General features: G+C 35.2%; 2 protein-coding genes across 3 annotated transcripts in view; one reads left to right on the top strand and one right to left on the bottom strand.

Moving 5' to 3' along the window:
• LOC106660795 (17-beta-hydroxysteroid dehydrogenase 13-like) overlaps positions 1-27,150 on the top strand; it is a 50,212-nt gene that overhangs the window by 19,444 nt on the left and 3,618 nt on the right. The window lies entirely within an intron of this gene.
• Positions 407-27,049, bottom strand: LOC106660796 (EF-hand calcium-binding domain-containing protein 1-like). Of its 2 annotated transcripts, none has more exons than XM_014383729.1 (6): positions 26,910-27,049; positions 21,718-21,818; positions 21,498-21,651; positions 18,059-18,265; positions 12,009-12,119; positions 407-766 (listed from the first exon to the last, which is right to left on the bottom strand). In XM_014383729.1, the coding sequence occupies exons 2-6, from the start codon at positions 21,780-21,782 to the stop codon at positions 539-541; spliced, it is 765 nt and encodes a 254-aa protein (XP_014239215.1). In that variant the 5' UTR covers positions 21,783-21,818; positions 26,910-27,049; the 3' UTR covers positions 407-538. The 2 variants fall into 2 exon arrangements, with proteins under 2 accessions (XP_014239215.1, XP_014239214.1); XM_014383728.1 differs by lacking the exon at positions 407-766 and adding an exon at positions 4,913-5,207 and having other exon boundaries at positions 26,910-27,048.

Here is a 27,150-nt window from a genome sequence, read left to right as displayed (position 1 = left end):
ACTAATTTCGTGGTCCGCTTGACGAATTAATATATTACAATTAATTAAGGTTTTTAGTTGAGATAAAAAAGTCAACGGCACGAGCGGGATTCGAACCCACGATCTTCGGCTTGATACGCCGCTGCTCTACCACTTGAGCTATCGTGACTTGGATTCACTCGGACACTAACTTCCCATCTCAACCTCATCGTATCTAGCCGAAGGTCGTGGGTTCCAATCTCGCTCGTGACACTGAGTTTTTTATCTCAACTAAAATCTTAATTAATAGAAAGTTTTAACGTTCAAATAAAAAACATTACCATTCATAATTTAAAAAAATAGGGTTTGAAAGCATCTTAAAGCAAAAATAAACTTTGGAGATAATACTTTTGTAAACAATTTGAAACAATAAAATCAATAACCACTATTAAAATATATTAGTGTTTATTATTTATTTTATTCTTGACTCGCAAGGCGTTTTGCAGAAAGAACTGAAAAGCCCGAGGCTAGGGGCCAATTTGTGGCCATCAGGCCACCAGTAAGGCGTGGTAGCGAGAAGCTACACGAAAGTCTTTCGGTCAAATCGCGACTTGTATTTTCCTTTAGATTTGACAACGTCCGGCGTGACGCTGGTGAGGAAGGCGTATTTGAGCATCCTGTCCGGAAATACGATCCCGAAGAGCTCGAGGAGGGCTGGGCTCTTTTTCACATTTTCACGGAAAGCAGTGTAGCTAAGTCTACCGTGCTTGTCGGTGTCCAGTTTTCTCATCAGCAAGTCGACCATGTCCTATAAAAAACACGGGTTAATTAGATTTATTGTACAAAAATAAAATCCAATAGTTTGAATTTTTGAAAAGGATCAAATCTTTAAAATTCTTCTCTCGCCCTAAGTACATATTTAAATATGAGTGAAATAGCCGAATCATAAAGCAAGAATAACTCACACTATGGTGATAAGACTACTAAAATCTGCTCAAATTTAATTTAACAAAGCCTCTTATTGAAACATCAGTGTAACGACCTTAATATTTATATAGAACGAAATTACAATACAATGGCGCATCAAAGGGCTATTAAGAATTTATTATACACTTGTTGTAAATCAGAAGTTTATTTTCAAAAATTTTGAACAATTGGGTTATTACAAAAAAGGATTAATGATTGTTATTGTGTTCGTCTTTAATTAAACGTTTGGCCTGTTTTCCTTTAGTTTAACCCTGACCTAATACGATTTAATACTCGGACAATAATTCGCCTGAGAAAGGCAGTCGTTTGTAAATAATTAATGTGATTGGCAGTAGATGTCGAGGTGATCATCTTTAAAGACAGAGTGATTCATTTGCAGGTATAAGATTTGTTTAAAACAAAACCCAATAAATCGACTAAATTGTGATATTGTGATAGAACCGATACCAATTATCTTTTCTTGTTGGTTTACCGATAACAGACCCCATCTCTGAATTATAAAGGTTATCCTACTATCAAATGTTTTAATAAAAGCCGACAGTCATCCAGAACATAAACGCGTAATCGAAATCAAAGTTTTTCAACTTGTGTTTATAAATAACTGTGTACATAATAAATAATATAATACATGTATAATTGTATATAAAAAATCAAGGCTAAGGCCAATTTGAAAGAAAAACACATTTTCTTGACGAGCTAGCTTCTAGGAATAAATCCCCTCCAATGAAGACATTGAGTCTATTATTTATAAATTACTTAATAATTAAATTAGTTAATAAATATGAACTATGATGAAATAGAAACATGTACATTTCACAATATTGAAACTGATGATGCGTGGGGGGGGGGGCACAGCAGCGCATCCTCAGTTCTCAGGACCATAAACATTTTTAACTGTATGTTTGTGTTATTTATACGAACAAATTTATTAGCGAGAATGAAGGGGTCAGACCCCCCCACAATAATATCGATTACTCGAGCTGAATAAGCTTGCATGTTTGTATTTAAATCTGTATTTGTAGCACAATGACTGTTTTTATTGGCTTGAATAAAACGGTTGAATGCAAACGGGCTGTATTTGTATCAGTGTGCTTAGTGAACTTGATTTATTGGAGTAGAAGGAGAGACACTGAGGAATTGCGAGTACTCTGGGGCTGTGTGAATGAAGTATGTGTGTTAATGTAACATATTAGCGTGAATGGAGAGGACTCCTTTTCCAATTACCTTGAGGATTCCAATACTACCATAAATATTTTTAACTGTATAATTATATGTATGTTTGTATTATTTATTGGAAATAAGAGCATATATTAGCGAGAATGAAGAGGGTCAGACCCCTCGATCCCCGAGCAATTCAGGCGCGAATGAATGTGGAATGTGAAATAACTGTATTTTGGTTCGAATAAAAAGGGTGAATGAAAAACAGGTCGTATTTGTGTCAACCCCGACGAATATTCGAGTACTCTGGGGTAGTGTGAATGAAGTAACGAAGTAAATGAAGAGAATGTAATTTATTGACGCTTCCAGTAAAGTAGTAAAACAATTTACATTTTTGGGATTGATCCCCCTTGGGCAATTTATTTTTGTCCGATGAAGTGTGTTCGACTTAAAAATTCTTAACTACTTTAGTTTATATCCAAAACAAACCCAATCAGTGGGAATGCCCTATATCTCTCTTCTTTGATCCTATATCAATATCCTTTGGTCTTTACGTTATTATAAGAAAAAAAAGAGAGGATGAAATCAACAAAATCCGAAAAACGTTTTATTTTATGTATCCGGTTCTAATTCATTTAAGGAGGCCAGTTTTGGGCCATTACGTGTAGGTTGTAGGGTTCTGAACTATAAAATTTCCTGTAGATCGCTGGAGTCGTTTAAAAAATTATTATTTTTACTATTTTCGAAAAACTATTTTTCGAGCAAGAAACCAAGTGTATATTTTTATAGAGTTTATATTTATATATATAGTTATTTTCATCGCGTCAAACCCCACATAAAAATGGGGAAATAAAAAAAATGATCTTTTTCTATCAAATAATCATTCTTAATTTTTTCGTTTTTTTTGTGGAAAAATCACACAAAAACAAATAACTTGCAACGACTTACTATTCTAAAAGGAACTTTACAGGAGTTTAATACCCTACCAAATACAAAAAGGCTTATACTTAGTCTCTGTGAATAAATTAGAATTGAAGATATAAAATAAAATGTTTGAGGAGTGTTTTAGATTTCAACGTTATTTTTTCACTTATAATGACATAAAATCTAAACGCTAACATAGGCTGAAAGAAAAGAAATATAGTCTGCTTTTCAATGGTTAAAATAAGCCGAAGGTCGTGGGTTCGAATCCCGCTCGAAACACTGAGTTTTTCATCTCACCCGAGACCTTACACAAAAAGAATAATTAATTGAAATTAAATTCACTAATTTCGTGGTCCGCATGACCAAATAAATTATTTTCAATTATTTAAGTTTTGGTTGAGATTAAAAAGTCAATGGCACGAGCGGGATTCGAACCCACGATCTTCGGCTTGATNGAGCAGCGGCGTATCAAGCCGAAGGTCGTGGGTTCGAATCCCGCTCGTGCCATTGACTTTTTTATCTCAACCAAAACCTTAAATAATTGAAATTAATTGAAATAGTTAAACTAACGTTGAATTTGGATAGAACAACAGAAGCCAAAAGAATTACTTCGTGCTAAATCCAGTTCAAAAATATTTATTGTTTTATTTCAATGAAAATTCGTATTTAATAATATTTCATGGTACATAAACAATCGGCTTTACAACGGTTACCGTGGACATTGGATAAAATCCAAATGAGTTATGAATTTTTAATTGGAACAATGCACTTCGACGAGAAAACCCCTCTGTGGCTGATCAAAGCCAAAAATAACCATTTTTGTTAAAAAGGGCTTTAAATGATGGTTAACATAAATCGTTGGTTTTTTAAAAACATTTTTTGCCTGCTTTACTGAAAGCGTATTTGAAGTTTTGTACCTTTCTATACATTGCATCTCATTGAATGCGATCCTGCTTATTACCTTGTTATCGATTGTAAAAAAACCTAAGCAACTGATATATAACGACTTTAAAAACATGCTAAACGAAGGTAGAAAATACTTAAAAAGTACTTAAATCACTTAAAATATTTTTCTTTTCTCGGCTACTGGGGCCCGAGAAATGCTTTATATTTTTCAACCTTATATTTTTAAACCAAAACCGTTTAATTCAAATCGGTGATCCGACGTCCGTATCTCTCTAGTAAGATATTTCTTGATCTCCAGTAATTCTTATAAATAAACAAAATACACAAATTGATTTAAAACTTATTTTCATTCAAAAGACAAAGAAAAAAAGCCGAAAAAAATTGTTAAAACAGCGAGATGTTGTGAAGAGCTGGGATTTCTGTTTTTGTACTTTTCTAGACATCGCATCTCATGGATGTGATTCTGCTTATTATCTTCTTATCGTACGTAAAAAACTAAGCGACTGGTATATAACAACTTTAATATCATGATTCTTCAGAAATCGTGAAATGCGGTTTGGTGTGATGTAGGTTTCAGAAAAACATTTTCTTTATCGTGCCAACGTTTCGATCTTTATTGAGCCCTGAAGATGATCTCAATAAAGATCGAAACGTTGGCACGATAAAGAAAATGTTTTTCTGAAACCTACATCACACCAGACCGCATCTCACGATTTCTGAATAATTATCTATTAACGGTCACTAATCACCACATTTTAATATCATGGAAAACAAAGGTAGAAAACTACATTTAAAAAGTGCTTAAATCACTAAAAATATTTTTCTTTTCTCGGCTACCAGGGCCCGAGACCTGTTTAATATTTTTCAACCTAGTATCACTAAAAACGTTTAATTGAAATCGATGATCCGACGTCTGTACTCTCGCTAGTAAGATAGTCTTGATCTCCAATAATTCTAGTAGGTAAACAAAATACACAAATTGATTTAAAATGTATGTTCATTGAAAAGAAAAAGCCGGAAAAAAATTGTTAAAACAGTGAGATGTTGTGAAGAGCTGGGATTTCTGTGTTCTTCATCATGTATTTACTCTGCGTTGTCGCGACACGGGGCGTGAAAGTCGCCATGAAGGCGTACTTGTCCATTCGGTCGGGAATAACTTGGCTAAAGACCTCCAGGAGTTTCTCATTCTGCTTCATTTGTTCGATGAATTCCGAGTATGCTATCCTCCCGTCCCTGTCCTTGTCGATCTTCCTCATCAACAAGTCGACCATGTCCTGGCAGACAAAAAACACGGTTAGTTTTCACACATTCTTCCCCAGTAAGACATGAACGTCCTATCTTGAAATAACCAGTCATTAAATTTACAACTCCTTTTTCTACTGGAGACATACTATTTCACTCGAAAATTAACGGAGCACTAAATACGTTATTTTTTCAATTTTACCTAAGATCTCCAATTACAATAATATACTTCCTCTTATTCAAACATCAAGAAATAAGGGGCTGCTAGATAACAGAATATTGTCTACCATGTCGACAACTCCCTGGTTTTCAACCTAATGAAAAATCGTCAAGCACGGTAATAGTGATGCTTAATGCCTCGGTGTATGTAAATATTACATAAAAAAGATAAATCAGGTAATCAGGTACAAGACGAAATGTGCACGTGTGGTAGCATAGAAACATCGGAACACATAATTAGCACTCTACGAACAGAAACCTACGGACGATGCTGAGTGAAATTGAAAAAGTTTCCCAAAACTGATGATAGAATATTCGAATATTATAAGCTCCTGTTCAAGCGAAGTGTTCACTGCAATAAAAGGGCTTCTTGATTTATATAAACAAAAGATTGCGTTTATACTAAAAGAAGGGTACATAGTTGTAATTATATTATTAATTAATATTATTATTTTACCGCTCAATACTATATTAGCCTCACAAGTCCTGGGGCTATGAAAAATTTGAACAGCTTGAAAAACTCAACGTTTTTTTCAATAGAAAGTTATTTGCCCTTCCCAAATCCACCCCGAATTTTATGATTTATTTAGAGACTAAAGTTGACCCGTTATTTTTATATACCCTCAAACTTCATTTTAACTACATCTTTAAACTCTTGAAACATCCTGTTTACTGTCTTTCCAAAATAGTAGCCCTGAAGTCGTTAGTCGAGGTGCATTGTGGTTTGAACGTTGGAATAGCTTGTGTAGAGATCTATCATGTGACTCATCATTTTCTATAAATAACTTGAATGAGTGGCCTTTGCAGTTTAAGGAAATTATAACAAAACTGAATGTCAAGAACTTCGCGAACAAATCAGATCAACCTCGCGTTTTTTATTCTCTAAAGAACTTTACCAAGATGATTTTAATATGTTTAACCTATCTAAGGACAGGTCTAAAGGTTTGTCATTGGTCGAGTTAAGGTGGTTATTAAAAAACAGAGGAGATGTTTTATCTTAATGTTGCACCTTTTCGGACTAGAGAAAATGTAATTTGTTCATTATGCAATGGCCAGGTTAAAGAAGACATAGTGCATTTTGAAATAAAATGCACTTACTATCGGAGATTCGGCTTCTGCATCTAAATTTTGGTAAATTGAATAAGACACAGGTTACTGACTTACTGCTTAATGATTACAAAAATTTCATCAAATATGCGGCGCCACGCTTGGCACTATCGCCAAGAGTAAATATTATAATTTAATTTTTGAATATTTTAAAGCTTTGTAAGCTAAATTGCTGGCCCAAATAATTTATATATCTATACTTATTGTAAATTAAACATAGAACTTAAATTATGGTTTATAATGTTTGTTAGTAATTAATGTAATTATTAAATTCACTAATTTCGTGGTCCTCTTGACCAATTAATATATTACAATTAATTAAGGTTTTTTAGTTGAGATAAAAAAGTCAATGGCACGAGCGGGATTCGAACACACGATCTTCGGCTAGATACGCCGCTGCTCTACCACTTGAGCTATCGTGACCTCGATCCACTCGGACATTAACTTTCCATCTCAACCGCACCTTTTGAATTTTCCCTTCATTTTGCCATTTTTCCTATTTTGGTCAAGCGGACCACGAAATTAGTGAATTTAATGAATTTAAATTAAGTATACTTCACTAAAGCTCTCCGTGGTCATTTCATTTGCCGTCGAGAATCCAACCCGACTACACGACATTTGAAAAATGGCAAAAAGGAGGGAAAATTCAAAAGGTGGGGTTGAGATGAGAAGTTAGTGTCCTAGTGGATCGAGTTCACGATAGCTCAAGTGGTAGAGCAGCGGCGTATCTAGCCGAAGATCGTGGGTTCGAATCCCGCTCGTGCCACTGACTTTTTTATCTCTGTGTCCACCAACAATTTAAGTCGTCAGGCAGACGGACCCTCCATGCCGTAAATTTACTTTAAATTATATAGTATGTAATGTTTATAACTTTTCTTTTTGTTTGCAATAATAATTATTATTAGTAGTATTAGTATCAATAGTATTATTGTGGTAATGATTAAATTGTAATATAAAAATTAATTTTGTTATTTTGAACAAAAAAAAATACGTTAATATATGATGTTGCAAGTGACTCTGGGAACCGGCTGAAGCCAAAAACAAACGATCAGAAATCATCCAGGATCATTTGTTGAAAATAGAGTTTCTCCCAAAATACACTGTTTTTATTATTATTATTATATTTTTATTTTAAATTTTACATCTAAATTGACCGTTTTGGCCAACGAATATTATATCCGCTTTTAACATAATTTTATATTAAAATACGATCAGGGATGAGCCAAATTAGAAAAAAAATCACTTAATTCGTTCGTCGACCTTTTGAACATGTCCTTCCTAGGACTATAAGACTTTTTTTTTAACAAGAATGACACATCTACACAGAAAACAAACACTTTGAGCGAGTACAAATACTTTGATTGAATATAAAATTTCTATCACTGTTTAAGTATTTAGTTGTTCATTTTTTTCTTTTTTCCATACTACATGTATTTGTAAAATTTAAACAATGTCAATCCCAGGCCCTGAAGATGATCTCAATAAAGATCGAAACGTTGGCCCGATACAGAAAACGTTTTTCTAAAACCTACTTCACACCAGACCGCATCTCACGATCTCCAAATAATCATTAACTAACGGTCACTAAACACCACACACTTATTTTTTATTATTTATTATTTTTTTACGAGAGTATTTCAACTACGAGGTTATTTGAACCCTCGGGGTGCCGGTGTTTTTGAAAAAAGACCATTTGTAAGTTTGCAGTTTCGAATGCAGGGCCGCTGGATCCGAACCCGGAAAATGTACCTTACAGTGAAGAACGCTGAGTTAACGCCTATACCATTGTCATCGACGACCCCAAGACTGCTATAAAAAAACTATTAACATCTGTTTACCATTTTGGTTATTAAATTAAAATTCTATAGAACCAGATCAGAAACGTCATTCTATTAAATGAAATATGTATTTATTGAGCTAATTTAGTAAAAGAATGATAAAAAAAAGCAAAATAATAATATCTGATATATAATAATATTTTATTAATGCTATAAAATAATATTTGCTAACATTTTTTAGCAGTTACAATTTCAAAATTGTATTGAAACATTCCTTGAATTACGTGCAGGAAGAAAATGAGTTTTCTTTCCAAATGGCCTCGTCCCTGATCATCTTTTGATAATAAATTTTGTATTATAATCACTTTATTCAGGCAAGTAGTATATTTTAAATTCTTTTGAATTTTTGTTCCAATGCTAGATTAGCATTTCAAATGTTTCCATTCAAAAGTTCAATAAAAGCGTGATTGTTCATTAATCTTTTGTATTTGTATTACCTTAAACTTCTCGCTTGAACACAACAAATTGAACGATTGATTTCGGTAAGAATTGTCTGAATATGCACGTTGTTACTCAACAAAAATATTTCAGAAGGAGGAGCTGAAAGAAACTATCCATTTCTGTAAATAAATTTCATATCGAAGGGTATTAAGAAAAGTCTATATATATATAATATAAAAATATAACAAAAAAAGTAAATCTTGCCATGTTGACGTATTTTCAAACTTAATTATTCAGAAATCGTGAAATGCGGTCTGGTGTGATGTAGGTTTCAGAAAAACATTTTCTTTATCGTGCCAACGTTTCGATCTTTATTGAGATCATCTTCAGGGTTTGGGATTTACAAACATTGTTTAAATTTAACAAATACATGTAGGATGTGGAAAAAAGTGAATTTATACAATGCAAAAAAATATATTTTTTTATATTCAATCAAAGTATTTCTAGTCTAAGTATTTTCAAACGTTTTGTATATTTACACAAAGGCACGTGATTACCGTCAATTGCATTTTGAAAGACGAAAACATATATTTCATTGATAAATTTTAAATAAGACCGTATATAGAAGTTGGAAGAGAGAAGTGTGGTCAGTGAGCGTACCAATACCTGTTTTAAAACTCGACGGTATTTAATTTTCAATAGTTCCGCCTCATAATTAATAATGTCGTCAGAGGCGAAACAATCTTTCGAATTGTTTCCCTCTCTTGGTTTTTACATAGTCATATTTTTCAACATAGTTTTCGAAATTCTTGCCTTTTTCAATTAAACAAAAGAAAAAGCCGATAGTACATCAGGGAAATAAGAAGGGCGAGATTCGAATATTGCAGGTGTCAAACTTCAAGTACTATTTGAAGTATTTGAAAAATGGCAAAAAGGAGGGAAAATTCAAAAGATGGGGTTGAGATGGGAAGTTAGTGCCCGAGGGAATCGAAGTCTTGATAGATCAAGTGGTAGAGTAGCGGCGTATCAAGCCGAAGGTCGTGGGTTCGAATCCCGCTCGTGACACTGACTTTTTTTATCTCAACTTAAAAGCGTAATTAATTGAATGTTATTAATTGGTCAAGCGGACCACGAAAAATAGTGAATTCAAGTACTATGTTAAAGGAAGTCCATACCGCAAAAGAAAGACCATCCTAACCCGACACAGAATTGGCCATACGCGGATGACACATGGACTCTCAAGAGAGTATAAGAGTAGGTATGTATAGCGTGTAGAGTAAGGTTGCTCAATGTAACCCTCTTAATTAAAGAATGACATCCCTTGGCTCCATATGGAGAGTGAGTAGGAAGTCTCCCTATATGAGGATTGTTCTCAAGTACGACAGTTAATCTTTCACCTATTCCGATTTTTGTAGTAAATATTTTTATTGCAGTTAGTCGTATTACGAAATCAGAGCCCGGGGAGGCGGTCTGATGAAGAAAGATAGGAGCGAAAGATGTACAAACCCTCTTCCTCAGTAAACCTGCGGAAGGAGGATCATTAACGAGAAGTACGCTTTATCCGACAGGATAAACGCGGGACTCTCTCTCAAGAGAACGAAATCAGAGCCCGGCGGCGGCGGTGGCGGAGTCCGCGGAAGGTGTGCACGGTGTAAATCTGTACCCGGAGTATCGGATTCTGGTCACGAAATCTCGCATTACGGGGTGATTCGCAACTCGTACGACAAAGTTCGTCAGGTGCTTCTACATCTCAAATGAACAAAGAAGTTCGTGTGAACCACAGTCTGATTCCCAACCGTTTCGCAGATATTGGGCATTTTATGTGTTTTTCCAACTATTTAGGTTTTTATCGAGTAGAAAATATATATATTCGTTACATTCTCATCTAGTGAGGTTCCCTTAATGAACCCAAGATTTTATGTTCGCCGTTGAAAGCAAGCAGATCGCTGTTATTGCCATTACTTCCATTTCTTCCTTATATTCTTCCTCAGAGCTATCCATTTCGCACTTACTGTGATGTACATCGCATCATCTGTGCATCATCACAGATGGACAGATCTTTTCTAAGAGCTCCCAGCTCATCTTTTAAGAGACCCTTTACGCTTGAGATTTGTCCTCGTTGAAACTTTTGAACCAATACTGCTAAGATGAGCTAAGCCTTTACGTTTCTATTGCAGGACTTCAGTTGCGGCCTTCTTATTTAGAGTTTCAATAGATGTTCAAAAATCTTTTACATACATTTTTTAAGAAATAATTAGTCGGTACCAACATTTGTACTATTAAATTACATGAACAAAACAATAAAATAGTTGACTAAAAATGTAACTTTTTCAAGGAAAAAATTCTTTTTGTTTTTTTAATAATTAAAATATATTTGTAAACATTGCTTGGCCTCTGTCACTTTCGTTATTAAATTTATTTTATTAAGAATTATTATATATTAATTATTAAGAAGAGTTTTGTATAAACAGTTACCTAATTACCGACAAAAAAATGAGTTGAACCCTAGTTTTAAAAGAATTTGTTTACAAATTTATAAAAAACAAACCGTATTTGATTCGATAAACAGGTCAGTTTACATATAAAAGAAAAGACGTGATAGTTTCAAGGAAATATCTCTTATTCTATTGACAAAACAATGGCTATTGATTCGTTTTGTTGATAACTTTCCACCGCTTAGCGCGTCAGTAGGGTTGAAGATACGGTCTAGGCACAATACTATTCGACTCATTGTCAGTACAAGCACAGCTTTGAAAAGGTATGTTCGTCTTAGCCATAATTGTTCAGCAAGGGCAAACATTTAATTAAAAGCAAAATTAATAACATAATGTTCTGGATAACATGGCAATTCAGTCCAATATTTCCTTGAACAAACCGAATATATATTACTTTACAACTTGCAAAATTTTTCTGTATGGAATAACTCAATGTCAAGCACTATTACATAAATAAAAACCCACGGATTATTAGAGCGTAAAATCTTTTTAAAAAATCGTTTTCTCCTACTTTGCATACTTATTGTCCCTTGAGCCTGAGGAATAGCGATTCAGTCTGTAAAGGCAGAAGGATCGTGGTTTGTCAATTTAGGATAATCCGTTGTAATTTATTTTCCGATTTATTCCAGAAATGGGCAAAGCTTTTACCGTACATTACTCCGAATGGGAGCATCCTTGTTCTTTTTCATCAAAGGAGATTTCCTTTCTAGAGTCACGGGAAAAATACCAAAGTTCGGGCAAGCCTTTAGTGTCTTATCTAAGTTGTGTTTGAAAATTGTAAATTTGTACTTACGATTGCGTTTTCGACTGCTTCGTGCTCCTGACGACGAGTTAGCAGAGTCGGCACTAACAGTTTTGTCATTGCTTCCCTTCCGATATATCCCAAACACATGGAATCATACACCTGAAAATTAACAAAATATGTTTTCAAAAAAAACTCGCGGCTGTACGATTTACGCTTTCATTCAAACTTTGTTAAAGTTGAACCACAACAAAAAGTAAAAAAAATTCTACAAGTCCCAATGTCAATTAAATTTGCAATGTAAAATCAATAAGGGGACCCTGTATAAAATTAAACAATGAAAAATCAATCTTTGTGTAATATTCAGATTGAAACTAGCGTTTTGAAATTTCTCAAATGATAAATTTAAGAACATTAATAATTTGGTACTTTACTAGTTCTTCAAGAGAAAAATAAATAAACATTAAAAAAGAGAGAGTGATTGAGAGAGCGAGTGAGAGACAAAGAGAGAGAGAGAAAAAAAAAGAGAGAAAGGTGTTGACAGGTTGATTTAGAGAGAGAGAGAGCGAGAGAGAGAGAGAGAGAGAGAGAGAGAGAGAGAGAGAGAGAAACAGACAGACAGACAGAGAGGAAGAGAAAGGAAGAAATGAGAATGAGAGTTATAAAATATATGGAGAAAGAAAAGTAAGACTTCGCTGGTGTTATCCTTTTTCTTTTCTTCTAGAGAAAAAATTAGCAGTTATGTGGTAAAGAGAGAAAGAGAAAGGGAGTGTGAGAGAGAGACAAAGGGAATCATACATGGGCAAAGAAAGAGAGAGAGAGTGGGAGAGGGAGAGAGAGAGAGAAAGAAATAGAAAGATGTAGGAGAGAGAGGCGTGTTAGTAAGAGAGAGGGCGAAAGAGAGTAACAGAGAAAGAGAAAGAAATAAGAGAGAAACAGATGGAGAAAAATGTGGAGAAAGGAAGGTAGTAAAGAATGTCATCTTGGTGTTTTACTCTTTCATTTCTTCGAGAGAAAAAATAAGCAGTTATGTTATAAACAGATAGATAGATAAATAGATAGGAAGAGAAAGAGAGAGAGAGAAGAGAGAGAGAGAGAGAGAGAAACAGACAGACAGACAGAGAGGAAGAGAAAGGAAGAAATGAGAAAGAGAGTTATAAAATATATGGAGAAAGAAAAGTAAGTCTTCGCTGGTGTTTTCCTCTTTCTTTCCTTCTAGAGAAAAAATTAGCAGTTATGTGGTAAAGAGAGAAAGAGAAAGGGAGTGTGAGAGAGAGACAAAGGGAATCATACATGGACAAAGAAAGAGAGAGAAAGAGTGAAAGATTGGGAGAGGGAGAGAGAAAGAAATAGAAAGATGTAGGAGAGAGAGAGAGGCGTGTTAGTGAGAGAGAGGGCGAAAGAGAGTAACAGAGAAAGAAAGAAGAGAGAAACAGATGGAGAAAAATGTGGAGAAAGGAAGGTAGTAAAAAATGTCATCTTGGTGTTTTACCCTTTCATTTCTTCGAGAGAAAAAATAAGCAGTTATGTTATAAAAAGATAGATATATAGATACATAGATAGATATATAGATAGATAGAGAGGGATAGAGAGATAGATAGAGAGAGAGAGAGAGAAGGAGAAGGAGAGGGAGAGGGAGAGATTGTCAGTGAAGGAGAGTGTGCTCATTTCTTCGAGAGAACAGTTTTGTAGTAGAGAGAGAATGAAAAACAGAGAAAGCAGAGAAAGAATGAGACAGATAAATAGAGACTGCGAGAAAAAAGAAAATAGAGAGACTAAGAAAAATAAAATGAGAGCGAGAGAGAAAAGAAGAAAAGAGGGTGAACCATTTAATTAAGAAAGAAAGATAAATAAAAAATGTGATATGGAGGTTTTTTCATATATTGAAAAGTAAGAAAGGCAGAAAGTAAAAGAATTTGAAAAAAGTGAGAGATGCAAGGGAGATAAAAAAGGCTGAGATAACAAAAATATATTAATAGCAAAAAGGAGTTGGATTTTTTGAGACATAGGTCGGGTGGCTATTCTTTTTTCCTGATATTCTATCCGTTTTATGTGCAAGGGACATGAAATTGATCGAGCGAATAAGAACAGACTAGAAGAAAAAGAGAACGAGTGGGGAGTGTGAGAGAGAGTGAATTTAAAACAAAAGAAAGTAAATGTAAGGGTGTGTGAGAAGTTGTGGGAGTTGAATATTAACTGTTTAATTAACTTTATTTGCCTGATAAAAGGTTTTCGTTATCAAACTATATGTACATTTCAAAAATATTTTTAAATCTTTTTACTTCCTTGTCTTAAACGAAATTATCTGAACTGGTCGTATACATAACCGTATTTGTCAATACCTTACCTAATTACTCGGAACAAATTTTGATAGGTCTAATTTAGTTTTTGCACCTTTCACTTACATTTCTAAATACTATTATGCAAATAATCTCCGCGGTGAATCTAGGTAACCTTCATTCAAATTTCTCGTGAAAATTCAGTGATAGGATAAAAATTAAAAGGATATATACACATACGTGTGAAAGGATTTTAGTTGATAATTGTCGTTTTTTCATAATTTCAGTACACATTGGGACATGTTCACGGATGAAAGTGGAAAATCAGATTTGACCTAGGACTATAACAATGTCGACTTCTTCCAAATTACATAATCTCTTACGATAAACGTCGTATTTACACGCGTACATCAATTGTTTACTAATTTTTGTTTGTTACACTGACAATAAAATGACTCAAATATAGTATATTTCCAATGTTAATTAATCACATATCACATGGGCAACGTTCAACCCACAGGAGATATAAAAAACATACAGTGGGAAGTGTAAAAAATCGATCTCTTGTTCTTTGAGATAACTGTTAATAAATAATGACGAGATAATTACTGTTGAGCATGTCTTATAAAATCGACGGGAAAAAATGCCGTTTGCCTTGAGCGAATGGGTTCCCAGCATATGACAGCATAACTCGGGCCTGTTTATCTCACAACCGAATAAAGAACAAAAATAAAAACACTATAATAATAATAAAAAAGAAAACTGCAATAGACCACCTTGCCTAACGTGTGCTTATTTATATTGTTCAACAAGGAAAAGATTTGCAGATGCAAGAAATGTATCAAAACATTATCAAACAATCAGCCCTAAAGTAATATTTAGGAAGGTTAAATTTATAATATAAAAACTTACCTCCACCATTAAGTTCTAGATTTTTAAAAAGAAATCGCAGCAAACTTGTTTTTTAGATTTTGACAGATTTTTGAAAACTACTGCTTACTACGAAGAACATACATAAAGTACTCATCTGAGAGAAAAAACACGGGTATCAATGACAAATAACTTCTATATTAGAAAACCTGAGAACGAGATTGGTCTGGAATTGATGATTGTTTACATTCATCTCGATTTTAAAAACCACTTATTGATGACTATAACATCAGGATGATTTAGACTTCTACTTGAATCTATATAACAATTTTATTAGTATTTAAATATATAGGTCGTAAGTCATCAAGTCATCTTAATGAAAGGCAAAAAAACAGCTTTGAAACGGTGCTGGAAAAGGGCCCTGTTTAAAAACCCCTCGAAGGCAACACTCGTCTCAAGGAAAAGATGTTAAATCTTCTAGCATTAATCCTGCAAATTCAAGAATTGAAGCATTTCAATGAAATTAGCAGCTGAAGAGAACCCAGAGCACTAAAAATACAATGGATATGCCAGATTCTCTGTGACAGAACTTGGTCGTATCTTACGATAATCAGACTCATGATCACTTATGAAAGTAATAAAATATCGAACAAATTGCATGTCTGGTCATCTTAAAACAACACCCAGCTACAAAGGAACGTATTGTCAAATTGAAGTTACCTAGGAGTAGTTTTCTACTAAAGGTTCACATATAATGTCCACCTCAAGAGAACCCACGTAATCATCTAAAGGCCTATGTTGACGAATGCGTTGCATATTATATCCAAAAGCATAATGAAAAGCGCTGATCACTGGTGATCTTAAAACAACGCCCAGCTGCAATGGAATATATTCTAAAACTGCCAGAGTTACATAACATCAAAAGGATTGCAGTTACTGAAGAACTGAGAATTCAACCGATATTAGAAATAAAGCATACAGCTAAGGTCATACCAAAAATTTTTTACAGTTAATATAACTGACACGTTGGTGGTGGATTGATCTGCAAGTCTGGGTATGTGAGAACTCGCGGGTTTCGGGTCCGGCAGTTGTTATACTAGGTGCCAATAAATGATATGGCCAAAACCGTCTGACATGTCAGAAAAAATCTAGTTTTTGAAAAACCATTCAACATACAAAGGAAAATCAGGAGACCTTCCTTGGTATATAGACGGCAAAGGGATGACGATGGCCATAAAGGGGTGTATGAGAACCACATGGCGTGGGATCCAACACAATTATATTCTAGTTTTTAACAAAATAGTATGTCTTAGTAACACTGGTGCTATTAAAACATCACCTACAATACCAATGAAGCGTATCCCCATATTAACGCCCTTACCCATGGATATTAAAAACATGGCAGATTAAGAAACTGAGAATTTTTCGGTAGGAAATAAAAAATAAGTGTAGGCCATTCAAACTTTTCAATAAAGTTAAAATAATTGATATTTCTAAACCTATCGCTCACGCATAAGAGAAAATACTAACTATAGAAAACCATTTAACATAATTATTTGAAAAATTGCAAAATACAACAAAAAAAGAAGAAAACTTGCATCTTTTCTATAGTATACAGATGGCTTAAAAAAAAAAAAAAAAAAAAAAAAAAATGGTACGAGAATAAGAGGCAGGCATAAAGAATCCTATACTATGAGCAATCATATGGCACTAGGCTTCACCACAACCAACTTTCAGACCAAATTACTAGGCATAGAATCGTGTGCACATGAAACAAATAGCATCTCAAGCGTGCAACTATAAAACTACTATCAGATAACCAGGCAGACTCTTAAGGTTATTCAGGCGAGCGAGATTAACTCAAAACTAGTCTGGAATTGCTTAAATACTGGACAAACTTGCATCTATAGTCTAGTGGCACAATAGGTTCAGGTCATGAGGGAATTTCTGAAAACGACGCAGCAGACACCCTAGCTAAAAAGAGAAAATTACATATATCCAAATCCACTTTATAGCATAAAAAGAGCATCACTGATAAAGAACTGGAATCTTAGATGGCTAGAGAATACCGGGAATGTATGCCAGGCATGAGCAACCAAAGACCACTCGCACAAAAAAAATAAAAAAATTTTAAAAAAATTATAGAAAGAATGAATCCTACAAGCAAGTATATTTACAGGACAAGCTCCAGGAAAATACCACTTTAAAAATGGGAATATCAACAGATGACCAATGCCGATTATGTCTAAAGGAGACAGAGACTACAAAGATTTATGCAACTATCAAAAACTATGGTGCCTAGGAAAACCATTCCTGACCAATAAACACATCTAATACCACAACTTTGACTATTTTTGTACTTTATTATTTTATTAAAGAAACGAAAATCTTCCAGGAAATCCATTACCTGATGTCACAATAGACGAAAGTTTGAGTGTAAAAGAGGGAAATCCTTTTGGCTCAAAAGAGGGAAAAGAAGTAGGCCGTACCAGTGCTAATGTACAAAAATTATTAAACCAGACGATAAAACAATAGACCAGGATGTCTTAAAATTCCTTAACCAATTACCATATAATGAAAGGTTTTTAAAAATCTGCACTAATTATATTCTGTTTGTTTAATATTTTTTTAAATAAAATACATATTAAAAAGAATTTTCCCAAAAAACTAAATTAATACAAAACAAAAGATTTTATACATTTTTGTAAAGCGACTATCTATAATTATTTCCATTATTTTTAAGGTCTTTTTCAGAAGGTCATACCAATTTTATGAACAATAAGGCTTTTTCAAATGGGCAATTAACTCCCTTATCTAACCAAAACAACTATTATTTTTTTCTAACCTTAATTTGCCAAATGACTAAGGTAAACTGTAAAACAGTCTGAAACCCCTGTTGTTAATTTCTTTTAATTTTAGTCAAAAAAGCGAGATTTCACTCGTGAAACATACCTGGAAAACAAAGTCGATCTTGTCGTCGAGGGAGCCCCGCGTAAATATCGAGAGCAGGATGACGAACGCCTGAGGTTCAAGGCCGGGTGAATTGGGTTCATCCAGAGCCGAAAATATCCTCTCGACGATGTCCTGCCTCGATATTCCGAATACGTTGTGGATGAAATTACGAAACTCCGGCCTGGCTATCGGCGCTCCTTGGGTCATCTGGACAAAAAAAAAAGACTTTCAACAAAGGGGAAAAATCCGCTATTGACGTTAGGTTTCAATATGTTAACAACTATGATCAGTATATATATTATACACTTTGGTCCTATTAACCAAAGTAATAATTTTAATTGATTTATTGTTATGCAAAGTTGGTCCAGTTGAAAAATTAGTGTCACGGACTTGAACACACGACCTCCGGAGGTGACACTGCTCCTCACACTAATTTTTCAACTCAACCATACTTTCCAAAATAATAAGCAGTATAGAATTCAGAGCGAAAAAACAAAACCCAGTGTCGTGGTAGAAAATTCAGTATAGTACCAATTTTTTTTTTTAATCATTATATTATTTCAAGAAAGATGTGAGCAGGAGGTACAGAGGACACTTGGATGTTGTAACAAAATATGTAAATAATAAATAACCAGCGTATACTATGCTTAAAAAACAATTATAAAAAATCGTTTATAAAAGGTTATATTGATTACTGGTCAAATTGTGTAAAAAATTAATCAGTTTATATTTTTATACATCAGCTTATAGTTTATAATTTGGGGTGTGCCAAAAGAAACAATACAATAATAATACATCACGTCGGGCTGGAGGGTAATGAACGTGCGGATGAGGCGGCAAAGGCCGGGACGTCCAACCCTTCAGACCGGACCATCGCGACCAGGCTCTCTGACGCCAAGCTAGAAGTAAAGAACATGATAAAAGAAAGATGGCAGCGTAGTGGGCCGGGTCGTCCGAGAAGCTTTTGCGCGTCAAGAGCACGATTCGTAGATGGCCCCCCGAGAACCTGAGCCGGAAACAAGGAATCGTCCTTACGCGATTAAGAATAGGCCATACGCGGTTGACACACCCAAAACCCGCGCAGGTACCCCTTATGCACAGAAAGTCGATGTGTCCCACATACTGGAAACATGTCATGCCTTGGCTCCCTACAGGGAGCGTGTAGACATGCCATCCATTCTGAAAATGGTACTCGAGCACTGCAGTGGCTTTCTGGGTCCCCTGATCCGCTTTTTAGGGGAAATTGGGTTTTTTTTATTGTATATAATATGTCTTATGTGTCGTGTGTCTATATGTTTTGTCTGAGTGCATGTATTTATTAGCGTGAATGGCGATGTGTGAGTGTGAAATAAAACGTCATCATCGCCCCTCGAACATTGAGAGTGTATGAGTGTGTGTTCGGGGTCGATGGCGGAATACTTATAAAAGTACTCCATCGACCCCAACCTAGATTAGTTTGAGTATAGGTCGGTGGAGGAAAATCAAGTACTCACCGACCAAACGGAATGAGTGTATTGTATGAATGTAGTGTTTGAAAGTGTAAATAGAATATAGACTTAGTTGGGGGCTGAAATGACCTAGATGTCGGAAGCCCCAGACAAAAAAATAAAATAAAATAAAAAATAACAATAATAATACAACGGTTCCAAAACAAAGTTCTATGAAATATGGTCGATTCTCCTTGGTATGTTCGCAATAGCGACATACATAGAGATTGGAACATCCTGCACATAGACACTTTTTTCAACCAACAACACAGGGATCACACTTTTTTCACCACCTTCGTCTTTAAAGCCACCTGCTACGAAGTCAGCACATCGACTGAAGAGAACTCATTAAGTAATTTATTAGTTATTTATATACAACCCGTAGAACCTCAACTAGATAAACTGTGACACTATTGAGTGCACTAACGGATATTTATTATTTATTTATTTGTAAATTAGTCATTGTAAAATTAATAAATTGTCTCATTTGGCCAGTTTTAAATTAAAAAATAAATTAAATTAAAATAAAAAGTTTATTACTTAATTACAAAAACAATATATCTACAAACAATAAACGGAAGAGTGCGATATATTCTGCTTAAGAAATTATATATTTCTTTTCCCGTGTAGAATAAGTTTTAACAAATTATTCCAATTCATTATTCTTTTTATTTAAGGTTTTTTATTGAAATGAAAAACCGTAGACAAAAAATAATTGGATTAATTAATATGATGAATTGTGGCCACTCAGCAAATATGGATTAATTTTAAAAAAAGTTTATGTAAGATTCTATATATCAATTTATTGGAAATTTTACAATTTAAATTAAACGTTCAAAGTGTTTTATAATTTAAAAATATGGATATAACTTCCTCGCGACAACCAATCGTTAACATTTTTTCAACTTTATGGATTTTTTTGTAAGAAGATTATAAAAGAGTGGAGAATTACTCCATTGATTACACTCCTGTTACATTCCTCACTGAGGAGGAAATCGCGAGGTCATCGACGGATTAGGCGTCTTAGAGGATTGTTTGGAAGAGAGAAAAGATGTTGGACTGAGGGTCCGGGGTTTTACACGTCGTCTGTATCGACTTCTTTCGATTTACAGGACAAATGGGATTTGGAGGTCTGTGAGGATAAGTAAGGTTTTATACGAAGTAGGTAGCTTGAGCAATGGTTCGAAGGATTTTAGAATGGAGTGACTTGGTCCTTTGAAGGTTGAACCCCACAATTTCAAGATGCAGTGAAGATGAGGGGGTTTGGTGTGAAAATTTCGATCTTGTGACAAGTGTTGTTTTGCGTAGTTTATATCGGTTATTCATTATTAGTTTGAGTCGAGTGCGATATTGATTGTTGGGAGAGCAACAGAGTAGTACATAGTGGGGATTTGGCATTGTTGAATCTGATGCTCCATTTCTTCCAAGCAGAATGGTCCTGGAGGTTTCTTAAAGCTTCTGGGTCTTGAAATGATAGCGATGTAAAGAATAATGTTTCGGGATTGATAGGAATGTCTGCAGTGTGTACTGAATAGAGAATGGGACAAAAAATAATGCCTTGCGGAACACCCGCTTCGGCGTGGTGCATGAGGATTCCTACTTTTAAGTACCTATAGGACAGATTTTGGACGAGGTAAAAAGTGAATGAAAGGTTTAGTTTTCTAGAGCATTTCCGGCTGCCACACTTGATCGAAGATATGCCTCACGTCTCAGTATACCTTTCCGCTCAAAGACGGACGGGACGATGTCAACTCCCTGTTTCATTATTGTTTTGCCTTGAATCTTTTATGTGCAAAATTCCAATAATCATTATAAGACATTTGGTATATTTTTGTAAATATTGTCACATTTTCTTTTTTACATTTTAACATTGAATAAGTGTAGAATGCTGCAATATCCCTCTCTCCTCTACTATACTAATGTGAAATATAACGAGAAAATAAACGAGTTACCTTGTAGTATATCAACAAGATGCAACTCAACTCCCAATCGTTGAATGCAGTTTTTCCTCGGAGATCTTCAAATGCGGCCCTCATTTTATGCTTCGCTCTTGCATCTTCCGACTGCGTCATCGTCAGGTCCAAGTGAATTACTCTCATTGCCGGGCTGAAATTGAAAACGTAAATTTTTTTAATGAAAAACATATGGAAAGCCGAGTGCGGTTGGCTATACCGTTGACTAGGGGCTGCGTTCTTTTTGGTCGTCAACGACCGGTTCAATTTTCCTGGCTTCGTCATGTCGGCTATTTCCTATTTGATCTTAGATAAAAGAATCTAAAAGAAAATTAGCAAAAATTATTAATTGTAAATAATTGTAATTAATTGTAAAATAATATTATTTAGTTGCAAAATATGTGATCTTTAAGAACATCGTCCCTGATGATCTCAACATGTTTATTTTTTTCTATTACATGTCTGTGCCTGCTTAAACGTTTCTTATGAAACTTTAAGCGAACCTTGATGATCAGAGATGATAAACTGTTTGAGGGAAGAAAGAGTGCGAATATGTATTAACGTAAGTTAAATGTATGTAAGTGTGGTCGTCATTTGCCTTCGCTGGTGTTTTGCTGTAGCAAATTTGGTCAAAACAATACAGGCGATATTGTTACAGTCCTTGGTAATGTAAGGACTGAGTCGGTCTTCAAGGAAGTTTAAGATCCCCTGTAGAAAACTTAAATATTGACATATTTAAGTATCTTAAATATCTGTAGACATATTTAAGACTGTTTTGCCCAGATGATGCCTTAAAATAGATTGAAAGCTTGGCAGTAACAACTGAATTTTTTTTTTCTTCAAGACCATACTTCGATCCAGTGTTCGTGAAATACTATACAGATAGAAAGAGAGGGAGAGAGAGAGAGAGTGAGAGAGAGAGAGAGGTAGAGTGTAAATGAGAGGAAGACAGGGAGAGAAAAAAGAATAAGAGCTGAGCGAAAGAAAATTTAAAGGATCCCGCTCGTGACACATGTTGTACACTATACATTATACATACAATTTATGCAGAATCTTTTGGTCTTTACAATTTATTTTACAAAAAGAAAAATAGTTTTACCTATTTTTTATTAAATATTTCATATTACAAAATTTTTTGGTTTAAAAATGTATGATATAATATGTATTTACTAATGTAAAGAAAAAACAATGAATACCAAGCAAAAGAAAAAGAAAAAATATGCAATAAAAACTTTAACAAGAATTTTCATAGTCAGTCATGACTTTAAATTAATTAACCATTATTTTTTAATTTTCCATATTATTACACTTATTTAGAGAATAAAAGAACACATAATATAATATGTGCATAATATTAACTATATTTCCATGATTTTATGATGTTTTTAGTTATTTTCGGTCAGATGTGTTAGATATTTTCTTTTGGAAGTATGAAAACTGCCCTCAGAGGAAATACTATTTGGAATAGTACAGAGAGAGAGAGAGAGATGGGTGAGTGAGTGGGGGAGGGAAAGGGATGGGAGAGAGAGAGAGAGACAGAGAGAGAGAGATTGTGATTGAGAGAGAGGGGTGAGTGAGTGGGGGTGGGAAAGGGATGACATGGAGGAGAGAGAGATTGAGATTAAAAGAGAGAGGGGGAGGGAAAGGGATGGGATGGGAGAGAGAGATTGAGAGAGAGAGTGAGGGGGAGGGAAAGGGATGGGATGGGAGGGAGAGAGAGAATGAGAGAGAGAGAGAGATGGGATAGTGAGTGTGTGAGGGAAAGTGATGGGATGGGATGGGAGAGAGAGAATGAGATTGAGAGAGAGCGAGTGAGAAAGAGAGAGAAAGAGATGGGAGCGTGAGTGGGGGGAGGGAAAGGGATGGGATGGGAAAGAGAGGGTGATTGGGAGAGAGGGAGAAGAGTGAGTGGGGGTGGGAAAGGGATGGGAAGGAAGAGAGGGAGAGAGTAATTGGGAGAGAGGGGGAAGAGTGAGTGGGGGAAAGGGATGGGATGGGACAGAGAAATATTGAGATTGAGAGAAAGCGAGTGAGAGAGAGGATGAGAGAGGTTAAAATGAAAAATGTATGTAAAAGTAAAGGCTTAACGGATATTATAAAGCGGTTGTTGTATCAAAGGAACATGTTTACATTTGACACAAAACAAACTGGCATATACGTTTTTAAGAGTTGTTTTGAGCATTGATAAGTTTATAAATGGAAGTTGCCCCGCGCTCCTTATGTCAATAATGAGCTTAGCAAATTCCCGTTGATTGTATAATGTAACAAGTCCAATGTTACTCTTATACGGTCGTTCTAATGGCGCTTCAGTGGCAGTCCACATGGTGTCACCTTTAGACTGTTTTTATACGTGTACTACGGGCATGGGACAAAAAGGTGCTGAAGTGGTAGCGACTTTTTCACAATAGAACAAAAATATGTTAGCAAAAAGCCGGCAAATTTCACGGAGTAACACGTATTTAGTTATGCTTGCATTGGACAAAACAGCAATCCGACTGTTCGTACCCTCAACATGAATGGAAGATTCAAAGAAATCCATCAATATTTTCCCATTCCTTCTTGCCCTGTAACAGAGATTTCGTCTAGATATAAAGAGCTTTAAGGCGTCATGATCGCATTTATACACCATTGGAATATACCGCATTAATAGCAAATGCCAAAAAGAATAAACAATCCTTCTTAATAAATGTGTGGTGATTAGTGACCGTTAGTCGATGATTATTCGGAAATCGTGAGATGCGGTCTGGTGTGATGTAGGTTTCAGAAAAACATTTTCTTTATCGTGCCAACGTTTCGATCTTTATTGAGATCATCTTCANGCATATCTAGCCGAAGGTCGTGGGTTCGAATCCCTCTCGTGCCATTAACTTTTTTTCATCTCAACTAAAAACCTTAATTAATTGTCATGTATTAATTGGTCAAGCGGACCACGAAAGTAGTGAATTAGTAATTTAATATGTAGATGTAGATGTAGATATAGTTTCAGGGTAAAGTTACTGCGCCCTTTAAGAGCTATTGTATCCCCCCTGCTCTACCTAAAGTACATCGGTGAGTCATATTTCATCAAGAAACTTGATTGATAGGCCCGGTTTCAATGGTTGAAGCTCTTCTATGGTCACATTATACATCCCAAAATATTTTCTCCTGCGGGCTAATGTAGCTCCGCAGTTTGTTAGAAAATGTGTTAGTGTCTCTTCTGCCTCTTTACAGAATCTGCATTGCCATCTTGGATTATTCCAATTTTCTTTAAGTATCCTGTTAGGCATCATATTAGGATTCGCAGTTTGTTCCTGTTACTCTTGGCACATTCTGTAATTTCTTTCTTTCCAAAATTGGTTAGAAGATTCTTGGATTGTCTGTGTCCAATGAGTGAATTCCGTAGTTCCCTCATTTTATTTTTGTCCTTCTGTCTGAGATACTCGTTAATAGTGTGGATTCCTATGATACAGAAGGGTTCGGGTCCTATCAGCGGTGTAGTAGCCCCTTTCCTTGCAAGGGCGTCCGCTTTCTCGTTGCCTTCTACTCCCATGTGTCCTGGGACCCTACCAGCTGTAGGTTGAGTTTGGGTATATCTTTCGATTGCATGAATCTCAGCTTGGAAGATACTGGTGTATTTTCCCATGGTTTATGAGTATTTGGTTCCAGGTCCAAATACTCCTGCCCCTGTACCTTCTTGTGTTCTAGATCCATCTGTGTACCAAAGGATGATTCTTGAATTTAACATGTATAAATTCATAGGTTTATATAAGGTTCAGTCACTCTCTACGTTGATCTGGAATAAATAGAGTTATGAAAGGACAGAGTGCTTCCAGATAACACGTCTATAATTTGTGTCAACAGGCAGAATGATTATATAATTAATGATAATAATTATACTGTTAGGGTAGTGAGTGTTCGATATTCTCCATCATCTTTTTCACCTATTATACAATTAACCTAATTGAAGGTCGATGGCGGAACGTTGAGTATCCCATCGACCCTCTCACACTTCACATTCGCGTTAATAAATACATTCACTCTCAACACACTCTAGGGACACAAAAACTAACACAATTATATGCAATAAAAACCCTGTTTTCTTCAAGAATCGAAACATGAGGACCAGATACTCGCTGCCGTGCTCAAGTCGACATTCAACGCGCTCTCTATATGGAGCCAAGGATTACACTTATCGATTAGGTGGAGTGCATTGAGCAACCTTTCTCTACATGCCGAACCCTTATGCGGGATTTGGCCCAAAAGCATGTATCAACCATATAACCTTTCTTCTACAAGTCAGGTCCTTCAAGGGCCACCTATCGACATTGTTCTTGATAATTATTCAGAAATCGTGAGATGCGATCTGGTATGATGTAGGTTTCGGAAAAACATTTTCTTTATCGTGCCAACGTTTCGATCTTTATTGAGATCATCTTCAGGGCTCAAAGTGTTTCTCTTCTGTGTAATTGTGCCATTCTTACGTGTCGTGTTGAGAGTGCCCAAGAACATGGGATTCTATGAACAAATTTCAATTACATATGGACACGCAGTTAAAAGTACTCTGAAGGACATCGCCAACAAGGAGAAGAAACTCGCATCGGCTATTAACCAGAGAACGTTTTTGCTGAAATGCAGACAACACAAGGTATTTCCTACTCACATCAAAACCAGGGCACTCTCAACACGGCACGTAAGAATGGCACAATTACACAGAAGACAAACACTTCGAGCCCTGAAGATGATCTCAATAAAGATCGAAACGTTGGCACGACAAAGAAAATGTTTTTCTGAAACTTACATCACACCAGACCGCATCTCACGATTTCTGAATAATTATCGATTAACGGTCACTAATCACCACACATTGTTCTTGATACGCGCGAGCTCCTCTGCCGATCCGGTCCACCGGGCGATTTTTAAATATACATTTTTTTAAAATTATTATCGTCCAGTACAAAAGATGCAACATCCTAATTTTACTTCCCTTAGTATTCAAAGTTCTGTACATTTAAAAATTAGCATTGACAGAAAAAGCAGACAATATTGTTTCATAAAAATAAACTACCAAATCCAAAAAAACCAATCAAATTTCTATAGATAAAATGTAGTAATTGTAATATATAAAGCTAATCAAAATTGAAGTAAAGGCAAAGATTTTTAACCACCTAGCACCTATTCAGTCCGTTTTTTATTTCAACCCCAGTTGGCGAATCATTTCTGATCTTAAATCTTTAAAGCGATTTCGCTGGAAAAAGCTTATAAATTGATAACACTAGCTATTTGTTTTTAATGAAGAAGACTCGTTTCAAGCCGTTCACACATACCGATTTTGATTAGATGCGTCAGTGAAGTTATTACAGAGATAAAAGTTATACTGATATTTTCCAAATTCTTTTCATAATGGAAAACGACAAGCAACTACACAATACTTACGATTAGGAAATTTTAAGCAGTTTCCCTCTAAGTCCGTCTACGACACTGCACACAATTTTGAGACGGAGGCCGAAAAGCGTGAAAAGTTCAAACAATATGACTACTAAACCATGAAACATGTGTTTTTTTTTTGTTATTAAACAGGCGTTATATCATTTTATAATTTTAAATTTTGAAGCTTAAGGAGAAACCTGTAAAATAACATTATCGAGAACAAAAGGCGAGAATTGTTCTAGGCACT

Source organism: Cimex lectularius, unplaced genomic scaffold (assembly GCF_000648675.2).
Source record: "Cimex lectularius strain Harlan isolate CLEC.00 unplaced genomic scaffold, Clec_2.1 scaffold81, whole genome shotgun sequence".
NCBI lineage: Eukaryota > Metazoa > Arthropoda > Insecta > Hemiptera > Cimicidae > Cimex > Cimex lectularius.
This window is presented reverse-complemented; position numbering and strand designations above follow the sequence as displayed.